Source organism: Scheffersomyces amazonensis, assembly GCF_036850825.1.
Source record: "Scheffersomyces amazonensis strain UFMG-HMD-26.3 chromosome Unknown RJT21scaffold_7, whole genome shotgun sequence".
Lineage (NCBI taxonomy): Eukaryota > Fungi > Ascomycota > Pichiomycetes > Serinales > Debaryomycetaceae > Scheffersomyces > Scheffersomyces amazonensis.
The window spans coordinates 387565-400559 of NW_027042747.1; the positions used below are offsets into that span (position 1 = coordinate 387565).

The window sequence follows — 12995 nt, forward strand, 5'->3', positions numbered from 1 at the left end:
GCAGCTTGACATTCGTAATTGCATCTATTTACCAAAAAGGAATTATCCTATTTGGGATGATATGTTTCCTGTTACATGTTTATTTATTTCTCTATTCCTTTAGAAGCTTCATGTACAAGCAGTATTAAGACTTGATTGTGAGAATTGCCGCTTTAGCCATAGCTCCTTTCTGCTGGCTTATGGTAATTTATGCATGTGTTTGTCTCGCTCAAATAATAACACAATACACTCATTGCCTTACTATACGAGCAGGCGTCCTTTTGACTGTCTGATAAATTTTCTTATATATATGGAATTTGGATGTAACTAATAGAAAAATTTAAATCATTTAATAATAAGGGTCAATACGATAAAATGAGGCTAACGAAACTCATGATTTCTTGGATTCTACTTCCTCTTCTAGTATCCGCAACGACAACGGAAACCCTGACATGGACAGGGAGTACCACCAGCTATGCTACCACAACCGATGGTTTAGTAGGAACTGCTGTGATTGAATACGTTCCAGCTTCAATAGTTACAGTTACTGACTTTTGGACAGGTACTAGTACCAGTTATACTACAACAACCGACATTGACGGTTCTCTTACTGTGATTGAATTTATGCCTGGGACAGGATTATCGACCGAGACAGTGACATGGACGGGCTCGATTACAAGTTACAGCGTAACCACTGATATTCTTCAAGATACTACGGCTATTGTCGAATATGTTCCAGCATCAGGAGTCGCGTTGACAGAAACATGGACTGGAAGCACTACCAGTTACACTACAACTACTGGTGTTGGAGGTTCTGTTACTGTGATTGAATTAGTTCCTGGTAATGGATTATCGACTGAAACATTGACATGGACTGGAAGTACCACCAGCTATGCTACCACAACCGATGGTTTAATAGGAACTGCTGTGATTGAATACGTTCCAGCTTCAATAGTTACAGTTACCGAGGTTTGGACAGGTAGTAGCACTAGTTATACTACAACTACCGATGTCCTTGAAGGTTCTGTTACTGTGATTGAATTAGTTCCTGGTAATGGATTATCAACTGAGACTTTAGTCTGGACTGGAAGTACCACCAGCTACTCTACCTCAACCAATGGTTTAGTAGGAACTGCTGTAATTGAATATGTTCCAGCTTCAACAGTTACCGAGGTTTGGACAGGTAGTAGTACTAGTTACACTACAACTACTGATATAGTAGGTTCTGTTACTGTGATTGAATTAGTTCCTGGTAATGGATTATCAACTGAGACTTTAGTCTGGACTGGAAGTACCACCAGCTACTCTACCACAACCGATGGTTTAGTAGGAACTGCCGTGATTGAATACGTTCCAGCTTCAACAGTTACCGAGGTTTGGACAGGTAGTAGTACTAGTTACACTACAACTACCGGTATTGGAGGTTCTGTTACTGTGATTGAATTAGTTCCTGGTAATGGATTATCGACTGAAACATTGACATGGACTGGAAGTACAACCAGCTATGCTACCACAACCGATGGTTTAGTAGGAACTGCTGTGATTGAATACGTTCCAACTTCAATAGTTACAGTTACTGAGGTTTGGACAGGTAGTAGTACTAGTTATACTACAACTACCGATGTCCTTGAAGGTTCTGTTACTGTGATTGAATTAGTTCCTGGTAATGGATTATCAACTGAGACTTTAGTCTGGACTGGAAGTACCACCAGCTACTCTACCTCAACCAATGGTTTAGTAGGAACTGCTGTGATTGAATATGTTCCAGCTTCAACAGTTACCGAGGTTTGGACAGGTAGTAGTACTAGTTACACTACAACTACTGATATAGTAGGTTCTGTTACTGTGATTGAATTAGTTCCTGGTAATGGATTATCAACTGAGACTTTAGTCTGGACTGGAAGTACCACCAGCTACTCTACCTCAACCAATGGTTTAGTAGGAACTGCGGTGATTGAATTTATTCCTGAGACAGGATTATCGACCGAGACAGTGACATGGACGGGCTCGATTACAAGTTACAGCGTAACCACTGATATTCTTCAAGATACTACGGCTATTGTCGAATATGTTCCAGCATCAGGAGTCACGTTGACAGAAACATGGACTGGAAGCACTACCAGTTACACTACAACAACCGATATAGGAGGTTCTGTTACTGTTATTGAATTAGTTCCTGTTTCAACTGCCACAATAACTGTTGTATGGACTGGAAGTACTACTAGCTACACTACTACTACCGATATTATTGGCGGAAGTGTTACTGTGATTGAGTTTGTCCCAACATCAACAGTAACTATTATTGAGCCATGGAGTGGTACTACGACCAGTTTTAGTACTGCTACAGATGTTTTTGATGGGGATGTCACTATTTTTGAACTTGTTCCAAGTACAGACTATACTGAAACAAGCAGTACCATATCTTCTACATCTACTGAAAATGAATCGTCGTCAATCTTTATAAGCACTACAACTAGCAGCACTTCGGTTACATCGAGTGAATCAATTAATAGTTCGTCAGTGTCATCTTCACATACAACAAGTAGCACAGGTTCTACTGACTCCACTGTCTCAAGTACTACAAGCAGTACAGATACTACTTCGAGTACTACTAGTTCCACAGGTACTACTTCGAGTTCTACTAGTTCCACAGGTACTACTTCGAGTACTACTAGTTCCACAGGTACTACTTCGAGTACTACTAGTTCCACAGGTACTACTTCGAGTACTACTAGTTCCACAGGTACTACTTCGAGTACTACTAGTTCCACAGGTACTACTTCGAGTACTACTAGTTCCACAGGTACTACTTCGAGTACTACTAGTTCCACAGGTACTACTTCGAGTACTACTAGTTCCACAGGTACTACTTCAAGCACCACAAGTTCCACAGGTACTACTACTTCGAGTACTACTAGTTCCACAGGTACTACTTCGAGTACTACAAGTTCTACAGGTACTACTTCGAGTACTACTACTTCGAGTACTACAAGTTCTACAGGCACTACTACTTCAAGCACCACAAGTTCCACAGGTATTACTACTTCAAGCTCTACAAGCAGTCCAGGTATTATTACTACCTCAACCACCACAACAAGTAATACAGGTACTTCCACTTCTGCTCCACCATCAATTACTAATGTATTCACACCAGTTGGTCCTGTTGCTTGGACCCAACAAGGACCATTTGCAACACCTTTACCTATGGCTCCATCTTGGGATGCGGCCTTTTCTCTCTCATTCCCTAACGGGACTCAACCAGGTGATCTGTTCAACTTAGGCTTTCCTAATGCCTTTTCTATTACCACCAATAGTACATCAGGTTCTGGAGTGACCAAAAGAGATGCTTCTGATGGAAGCATATTTTTGAGTATCGATGGAATCGACTACGCCTCATGTGATGTTTATAATGGAGGTATCACAGGATCAGCATCGATTCAATGTACTGTTTTGAGTGCAATAGCTTCAAACCCAAATGCTTCGGGAACAGTTTCAATTCCGCTTGTTTTCAATGCTGGTGGATCTACATCCAATTCAGATATACAAGCTGCAAATGCCTTTGTAGGGGGTGAACAAACAATTCAATTCTCAGATGGAGCTTTTGAAATTTCAATCGGAGTAGATTTTGATACTGGTGCAGAATCTACTGAAAATACTGACGATATTGTCTACGCAGTCAGACCTATGCCATGGTTGGGCCAAACAGCATTATATGCATTAGGTTCATCTTGTGATGATGGATGTATCAGCGGTACATTAGCTATCCAAGTAGGCGCTGGAGAAGGTGAATTGGATTGCTCCACTTATGAAGCTTACATATCAAACGATTTAAACGATTGGTTCTTCCCTAAGTCATATGAAGCTCTTGATACAATTTCTCTTGTTGGATGTTCCAGTTCAGAAATCATCATAGATTATTCAAATGTTCCTGCTGGTTACAGAGTGTTCTTAGATATTGTTGCAGATACTCCAAATGCAGCAGGTAGTTATATTACTCCTACATATGTTGCTCAAGCAGTACCAGGCCAATCTAGCAGCTCAGATTTGTCCTCAACTTTATCCAGTACTGTTTCAAGTAGCTCAGAAGCATCTACTACTACATCCACTATAACTTCAGGCACTGAAAGCACAGTTGCTACTAGTTCGTCTACCGAAGAAACATCCAGTAGTAGTGTAATTACCACCACTTATCCAACCACTATAACTACAACTATTACTTCCAAAGGTGCCAATGGCGAGCCAACTACCACGACTGAAACTATTGTAACCACCATTGAAACCACCTACTGCCCATTAACAAGCAGTACCACCTCAACATCCAGTAGTAGTAGTGTAATTACCACCACTTATCCAACCACTATAACTACAACTATTACTTCCAAAGGTGCCAATGGCGAGCCAACTACCACGACTGAAACTATTGTAACCACCATTGAAACCACTTATTGCCCATTGACTGCTACTACCCCAACAACAACAAGCAGCAGTAGTAGTAGTGTTATTACCACTAGTTTTGAAACAACAGTAACTAGAACTATCACCACTAGTGGAGAAAATGGTGAACCATCTACAACGACTGAGACTATTGTCACCACATTAGAAACCACCTATTGCCCCTTATCTGCTGAAAGTACAGGAACAGTCACCCCTAGTACAATTGCTATAAGTACCGCACAAGGTATAGAGGCCAATAATGAGGGAACAACTTCAATTGTTGGAAAGGTGTCTCTCACCACTATTACCTTAAATAATGCACAAACTACAGAGCTTATTAACGAGAACGTGGAATCAAGCAGCATTCAACTTGAATCTATCTCAGCTACACAACAAACTGCGGTTGGAAGTATTCCAACTCCTTCAAGTAGTTCATATTCTACAGCAACTACAGCAACTGTAGAATATGAAGGAAATGCTGCATTGTTGACTATACCCTCAACCTTTGTATTAGGATTCTTCCTTACATTCTTTAACTTTTTCTAAACCTCTCACTTTTTTCGGTCCATTTTTTTAATTCATCTTGAATAAAATGGTAATATATACTTTATGTTATTGTTCTGTCATGTAGTGCGACTGCTGATTGATGTCATTCTTAGACTGCGACTTCAACTTTTTCTGAATCTTTCATCTACTGTAGCCATTTTACCAGCTTCTCTTTAAAAATTAGGTGTATCGAAAATGTTTTTAAGTATTCAGTCTCTCATTTGCATCCTAACAATATGATGTTGTAGTATCTTGACTATATTGCGCTTTAGCGAGACAATGACGAAAGGTGACTACAATGTGAGTAAGAATCACAGGACTATAATATACATCGTTTACACGAGAGAATAAAGAAAGGGATACAACAAAAGTAAATATTTTCAATTCGATTGTGGTGTTACTATCAATATTAGATGCAATGTCCTTAGAAGGAGATGGGCTAGTAATTATTATGTCATAATTTATTAGCAATACCTGGGGATATATGAGTATCTATAAAAATGAGATCAAGAGGTATCAATCGAAGGCCACCCTTCTGTTCACGCTTACTACCTCTATTTGTTTTCTAAATACTAGAATAAAAAGAATATATTAAAGTATGAGGAATAGACTACTTGGACTAAGATATTCTACATAATACGACTTTCAATTCGAATTACTAGTTATCATTATTTACTCTTTGCTACTTACTTCCACTTTTTTATTGTGTCATAGAAATTGAATTCCAAAAGAATTAAGAGGTATTCTTTTTAAGATTATTCAAACAAGTAATTTCCAATCTTTATCATCATTGCTGAGTAATCCTTCTTGAACGTCACTTTGCACTTTTAGCTACTACATGCGGAGTTTCACTAATAAACAAAATAAGTACAGATTCAGAAAAGTAATCTATCAAATAGAACATTATAAAATAACGATAATACATTCACAGGCCAATTTCATAGTTCAATTACTTTGTGTATTTTACAATTCGTTTAAAAGTTAGTATTACCAGTACTTTTCAAGCCGCGTATATGTCAATTTTGCAGCCTCACCAAAAAAAAAGAATTGGGCCCAAAACCCAAAGGAGGGGAAGTGGAATTTTATTCCGAGATTAGTTTGGTATTCCGTAATTCACCGGAGTGTGCTTCAGAGCTAGCATATATATAGGTATACAATTAATGTTGTCGGAGAACCATGGTAATTATATAATCAATTTAAAGGTCATAGCTGTGCCATAATCCGATTTTGATAATCCTGTATTTCTGAGAAAGTATCAATCTTTCAATTAGCAGAGCTAAGAGCGGTTTCGGAACAAAATCCCTAAAGGGCCATCGCCAAAAAAAAATATAACGATATTCTCGATAAGATCGTTGAATAAAAAGTTGTAAACCATTTTGCTTATAGCCTTAAGTTAACATATAGTAGCGTATCGTATAATTTCATAACATGTCGACTTCATCTCAAAAAATTAAGTATCCGTAAGTAACTATTTTTCAATATTTTTTTTAATTATGATTGATCAACTAACAAAACGTGTTATATAGATTTTGGTATGGTGGTGCTGCTAGTATGATAGCATGTTTAGTGACACACCCTCTTGATCTTGCAAAGGTGAGATTACAAACGGCTGCCACTCCTGGTCAATCGTTAGTATCTATGGTTTATCAGATCATTACAAAAGAAGGATTTTTCAAGATCTATTCCGGGTTAACTGCATCGTTATTAAGACAAGCCACTTACTCTACAACTAGATTTGGAGTATATGAATTCTTGAAGGAGTCATACGTAGAGAAAACTCAAAATAGTAAGCCAAGTACTGCAGTATTATTACCAATGTCAATGGTTTCTGGTGCAATGGGTGGTTTAGTTGGTAATCCATCAGACGTTGTTAATATCAGAATGCAAAATGATTCATCATTACCAGCAGAACAAAGAAGAAACTATAGAAATGCATTTGATGGGATTATTAGAATTACTAAGGAAGAAGGTGTGGGATCTTTATTTAGAGGTTTAACACCAAATTTAGTGAGAGGAGTGTTAATGACAGCATCCCAAGTTGTAACTTATGATATTGCAAAGAATTTGTTAGTTGACAATTTACACTTAGATCCATCTAAGAAATCTACTCATTTCAGTGCATCGTTATTAGCTGGTTTAGTAGCTACCACCGTATGTTCACCAGCAGATGTTGTTAAAACAAGAATTATGAATGCTAAGGGAGCTGCATCTGGTAGTGCAGTTACTATCTTAGTTAATGCAGTTAAAAATGAAGGTGTAGGTTTCATGTTTAGAGGCTGGTTACCATCTTTCATAAGATTAGGACCTCATACAATTGTAACTTTCTTAGCATTAGAACAATTAAGAAAGTTCAAGATTGGAATGTAAACTACGAAAAAAGACTGATCAATTTATAGAGCATAGTTATTTTAATAAAATTAATAAAATTAATAGAATTTAATTTATTTTTCTTTCTTTCTTTCCTACAATTTAATGGTAAATATATTATAGCATGTGTATTGTAGTGAGGTTACTATAAAAGCAAGTCCGATATCTAAGGTGTCATTATGATAAATAGTGATGTTGTGAATTGGACTGGGTGGGTGGGTCGTAAACATATATATATGGATTTGATAGTAAATGCAAGCAAATGAGTTCCACAATGAGCTCAAACTTCAATGTTATCTAATTCGACTTTTTCAAAGGCTTCCTTTTCAGCTTCTAATAAGTATGGAATTAAATAGTGAGTATCTTCTTCAGGTTGAACAGCCTTATTTGGAGGTAAAAGTTGATGAGAAAGAGCTAATTGATGAGCAGTTAAGATTCTATAGTTTCTGGCATAAATTTCATCTTCAGGTAATCTAGAAATAGCCTTTTGAGCAATTGGAGTTTCTTCCATAATTAAATCATTAAATTTTAATCCCATTTCTCTGTAACCAGCATAAGCAACAAAGGCTCTAGCTATAGGAGTAACAATTTTAGATAATGTTGGTCTTGACAAAATGAAATCAGATGTCTTAACTATAGAAGTAATAGAGGCCATATTGATGATTGTTATTGTACTATACGATATTGACTATATTTGACAAGCTTGTTGGTTCATATTTTCAATATCAATTTCGCTCTTCATTTTTACTAGTCGTGTATCTTTGATAAATTACTTATTTAGTTTGTGTATGGTAACTAAATTTCTCAGTTGTTTTATTGGTTGGAAACGTAGACTTCCCAATTAGGCAATGATGCGCATACCTAGTTACTCTATGTAAGTTTTTACTATTACTTAATTAATAATTATATTCATCAGTAGATTGACCATGAGTATTAGGAAATCCAATATATTCTAAAATGGAAAGAGGTCCATCATTCTTAGCTAAGGACAATAATTGATCATCTTTACAAAGTATAAGTCCGATAACTCCACAAGAATTAATACCAAGTTGATTTTTATATTTAGCGTGAGATCTAGGAACCATAAGCATAAATTTAGTAGTCATTATAAAGTTGTAGGATATATCATGAGATTCATTTTGTCTAAGGGTATTCAAAGTAGATTGAAGTAAAGATGCAAAATATAAAGCAAGATCATCTAAATTGTCTATAACAGATGGAAGTTTAACTACATAATGAGCAAATGGTAATGATGGATCTTGTAAGGGATCACGTTTAGCAGAAGGAATGAAAGGTTCTGAAGTATCAGCCAATTTTTCAGCAAATGGAATGAATTGATTTCTAGAAGGTAATGGCATGAATTGTATATGTTTATGAGGTTGAGATGCACCACTTTGACTACCTGAATTATAAAATGCAAACCAATCTTCGGTTGTATCTGATACTTTCAATGCAGCCAAAGTCTTATAGGTAGCCTTAAGTTCATTTAATGATAATGGACTTAATTGAGATTTAAATTCTCGAGTAATTATCATGAAATGATTAGCAATAACTGGGAATTTATTGAATACAATTCGGAATTCATCATCTTCACCATATTTCTCTAAAATGGTTAATTCTGGTTCAGGTTTAGCAAATGGATTGGAATCTTTCCTACCTTGCTCAGGACGGAATTGAAGTGAATGTAATAAAGTTAATTGAATATCTATATTTGATAAATGAACGACTTCTTCTTGCTTAGAGTCTCCATTATATTGCACATGACCATTGTCTACAGCTTGTTGATATTTCGATGTTAATTGTGAGTAGAACTCAGACGGTAAGTCGTAGCCACTCATGTTGTGTTATGTGATATACACAGGATCAAAAACTGAATAGTATGAGTAGTACTAATACTAACAGTATTGCTAGTTAGTACTAACATACTGGCGATATTTCCGATTCGCCAGGGCACGACCAGAGGATCCTTAACTATACACCATTAACTATAGACTAAAGAACAAGAAATAAGTAGAATAGTGAGAGAACAATAAGAAATTGTATCACTTCAAAGAGCAGCTCAAGAAGAACAACAACGACTTGCAACTTTTGTTGAAGAAGAAAGATTAAGACAACTATAGAGTAAGAGTAATAGACCTATCTGCAATATGCTCTACATCCATACACCAATACTAACACTCTCTACTTAAATGTATATTATAAGTGAAATACTCAGGAGGAACAAGTAAACCTATTCCAAAGAACTAAAAAGAAATAAATAGATATATAGGTATATAGTTATATAGATATGCGCAAGTATACGGAAAATTCCAATCACTGTTTAATCAACAACACTTCTACGTTTAAACCAATTAAGAAATTTATCACTTCTTCTTCGTTGTCGTTGACCCATTGGAACACCTTCCAGTATAGACTCCGATGAATCAAATGGAGGATTGGAAGCATTGGATGTTGTTCTTGTGTTTGGCAGCATAAATTCATAAATTGACAGTGACAAAGATTTCGTCTTTTGATGTCTTGAACCACGAGAAGTTGAAGCCATTGAGCTGACGGTTGGTGGAGGTAATAAATCATTAAAATCACTTAATGATAATGTCATAGAACTTCTCTTCATTCTATGATATATACTCATGCGTTTACTTCCATTACCACCACCATTGGTAGTTGCTATAGTGGTAGATGATCTTACGCTTGGTGAGGATGGTGGAGATATAGGACTATGCAAAGGAGTCGAACCTCCTTTGAATGTAGGTATCTTTGTCAACCGTAAGATCTTCTCTTCATTGGCAGTCGTTGGTCGTCTAGGTGATGGACGTTTAGGAGACGTTTGCTCTTGATCATCTCCGTTATCATTACCATTATCATTATCATTATAATCAATAATGGTAGATTCATTGGTTGAATGAAGTAGAGTGGAATCATTATGTCCACTACGACTATCATCTTGTTGTCTATAAGTTGAATTAGTTGATGGAGAAGAAGATTCCGAACAAATAATTATAGAAGGAGTAATAGATCTCTCAAGAAGAGGAATTTTATTAATACTATCTTTAGGATTAGTATTAGTATTATTACTACTACTTTCATCATCATCTTTACTTGCAACAAGATGTGAAGAATGAATGGATGAATTATCAGTAGACTGTAAAGTACCACTGGAAGATATTACTGTTGAAGAAACTCCAGATCTTATACTTATTGGACTTGTAGTTGAAGTATTAGTCTTTATTATTAATATTTCAGGATTTTCAATAGTAGTTGGCTTTGGTATATTTAATGGAGTTTCTACAGTTTTAGATGGTTGTTGTTGTTGTTGTTGTTGTTGTTGTTGTTGTTGATCGAGTGTATTCTTAATTGAATTTGATGGGGATACTTCAACACTATGATTACCTCTACTAGGTGGAGATATAGTTCTTTTAGTATTTGTATTTGTATTCGAATGAGAATAAGAACTAGTTGGACGATATTGAGATGGTAATTGGGGTGGAGGAGGAATTAACATAATGGTTCTTTTGCCTCCATTTGATTTAAGACTTGGTAAACTTGATGAATGTCCTAATAACTTACTATTATGATTAATATTCCCTGAATTATTTGCCTGTAATGTTGAGATATCCTTATTTTGACTATTCGATCTAACAATATTAATACTATCAGATGATGAGATCTTTAAAGCATTTGAAATTCTATTGGATTGATCATAAAAGATTTGATATCTATTAGCTTTTGCACCTGATCGTTTATTATTATTATTATTATTACTATTATTATTATTACCATTACCATTACCATTATTATAAGTATTATTATTTATAGATTCTTTGGAAGAATTAGAAAATGTCTTTTCAATCAAATTTTGTCTTATACTGGAATTTGAAGAACTGGCTGATAAATTAGTATATAAACTTGTTGAAGATAATAATTGAGGTGGAGGTTGATTAAGTAATTCATTGGTACTACTATTATTACTTTGTTGATGACTATCTAAAGATAAGAAATCAATATTTTGATCATCATCATTGTCATTATCATTATTATTATTAATATTATTATTAATATTAATATTATTATTATTATTATTATCATTATTATTATTATTATTTCTATCTTCCTTTTCATCATCATTTAGATTCTCATGAATTGGTTGAATAAATAAAAGATTGGCCGGAGTTGTTGGTCTTGGAGATGATGAAGTGAAAAATGGACTGGAAATTGAATTAGGGGGTGGAGTATTATTTAATGATTGTTGTCTTATAAAGGGAGATGCTAAGAATTCAGGTTCATCAAATGAATAATCAGCTGGAGCCAGTCCAGTACGTTTATGATTTGATGATGAAGAAGTAGAATCTCCACCGATATGTAAATTTGCCGTTAATATTTCATCCAAATCGATTATTGCATCTGGTATATTGTTTTGAATTTGTTGTTGTTGTTGCTGTTGCTGTTGTTGTCTATACAAATCTTCAGAACTATACAATTTTCTAGATCTTGAATTGTTTGAAGAATAAGTACGCTTATGAGGGGGGATAAATGAAGATAATCTATTTGGAGAATTCAATGAAGATGAATGAGAAGGAGGAGGAGTATAATGGAAACCAGGATGTTGATATCTTTTAGGTGAAAAAGCAGTAGTAGCATTGGCATTAACATTTTTAGCAAATGTCAGACTATAATTATCAGATAAATCAGGAGTCTTTAATTCAGGGAATGAAAAAGTAGATTCATCATTAGGATTTGTAGATGATTTCTTTAAACCTGAACTGGAGATATCGAAGTCTGTTTCATTATTAAAATTATAAGAATAATCAATAGTTTCTGATTTTGAATTAATAGAATGTTGAGATAAATGATGATGATGATGAGATAATGATGGATGAGGGGGAGAAGCAAATAGACCTGAACCAAAAGCATCAAAATCTCCAGAAATAGCTGCCGATCTTCTATGTCTATGAGACCTTTTATTGGTAGAAGTAGTGGGGGTAGTATTAATAGGATTTACTGATAAGTAAGTGTTTGAGTGAGGTAGAGAACTCATGATTAGAAGACTGATATAATATTAACGAGTGACAAAAGGGAGGAATGAATGAATGAATGAAGGAATGAAGGAATGAATGAATGAATGAGTAATATTAAGTAATGAATGGACGCTAGCTCGGGGCTGCAAGAAGGAGGATTTCTAAGCTAAGTTACTTATAAATTAACTGAGACTGAATTTTGAGTATTCTGACAAATGGACCAGTATTAATATGAATTATAGTATTGCTTCCTTTAGCTGAAGTCTGCTCCACTAGTGAAAACTGAGAACAATGCTAATACACATTAAAAGAATGAAATGGAACACACACAAAGAAGGTTAGAAATTGGGAAAATTCTGTTTTCTAACGAGGGTACACTACAGACAGTACACTACAGACAGTACACTATGATGATATGATAGCTATTGAATACGCCAAACAATAGCAGAAAAAAAGAGCGTGTATCACTAAAAGTGGACGGGAAGGCTGGACTAACTACACGGCTGACTTGAACGCGGCCTAGTAGATATTCAGCTAGTTATAAGTGGTGGATTAAGCGTTGGATAAGAAGAGGGTGCTGTAAATAATTCAAAATTTCCTGTTTAGTCATTTTCATTTTTTTTGGGAGGGAACACCATCTCTAAGGAAGAAAAA

The 12995-nt window shown here is 35.4% G+C and overlaps 5 protein-coding genes across 5 annotated transcripts; 2 read left to right on the forward strand and 3 right to left on the reverse strand. All coding sequences in view use genetic code 12, as the record gives it.

The window, feature by feature from the left end:
* Positions 1-354: 354 nt before the first annotated feature.
* On the forward strand, positions 355-4959 carry RJT21DRAFT_116018 (cell-wall agglutinin N-terminal ligand-sugar binding-domain-containing protein; the record flags this gene model as incomplete). Its single annotated transcript, XM_064880387.1, has 1 exon — positions 355-4959. One exon carries the CDS (start codon positions 355-357, stop codon positions 4957-4959), a length of 4605 nt encoding a protein of 1534 aa, XP_064736294.1.
* A 1428-nt stretch (positions 4960-6387) lies between these two features.
* Positions 6388-7326, forward strand: RJT21DRAFT_131626 (uncharacterized protein; the record flags this gene model as incomplete). Its single annotated transcript, XM_064883069.1, has 2 exons — positions 6388-6419; positions 6486-7326. The coding sequence occupies 2 exons, from the start codon at positions 6388-6390 to the stop codon at positions 7324-7326; spliced, it is 873 nt and encodes a 290-aa protein (XP_064736295.1).
* A 78-nt stretch (positions 7327-7404) lies between these two features.
* Positions 7405-8102, reverse strand: QCR7 (ubiquinol--cytochrome-c reductase subunit 7). Its single transcript, XM_064884973.1, has one exon. The coding sequence runs from the start codon at positions 7979-7981 to the stop codon at positions 7607-7609; it is 375 nt and encodes a 124-aa protein (XP_064736296.1). The 5' UTR covers positions 7982-8102; the 3' UTR covers positions 7405-7606.
* Positions 8102-9209, reverse strand: APA2 (bifunctional AP-4-A phosphorylase/ADP sulfurylase). The gene has a single exon (XM_064884974.1). It carries the CDS (start codon positions 9162-9164, stop codon positions 8223-8225), a length of 942 nt encoding a protein of 313 aa, XP_064736297.1. The 5' UTR covers positions 9165-9209; the 3' UTR covers positions 8102-8222.
* A 437-nt stretch (positions 9210-9646) lies between these two features.
* On the reverse strand, positions 9647-12361 carry RJT21DRAFT_116022 (uncharacterized protein; the record flags this gene model as incomplete). Its single annotated transcript, XM_064880388.1, has 1 exon — positions 9647-12361. One exon carries the CDS (start codon positions 12359-12361, stop codon positions 9647-9649), a length of 2715 nt encoding a protein of 904 aa, XP_064736298.1.
* Between the last annotated feature and the right edge of the window lie 634 nt (positions 12362-12995).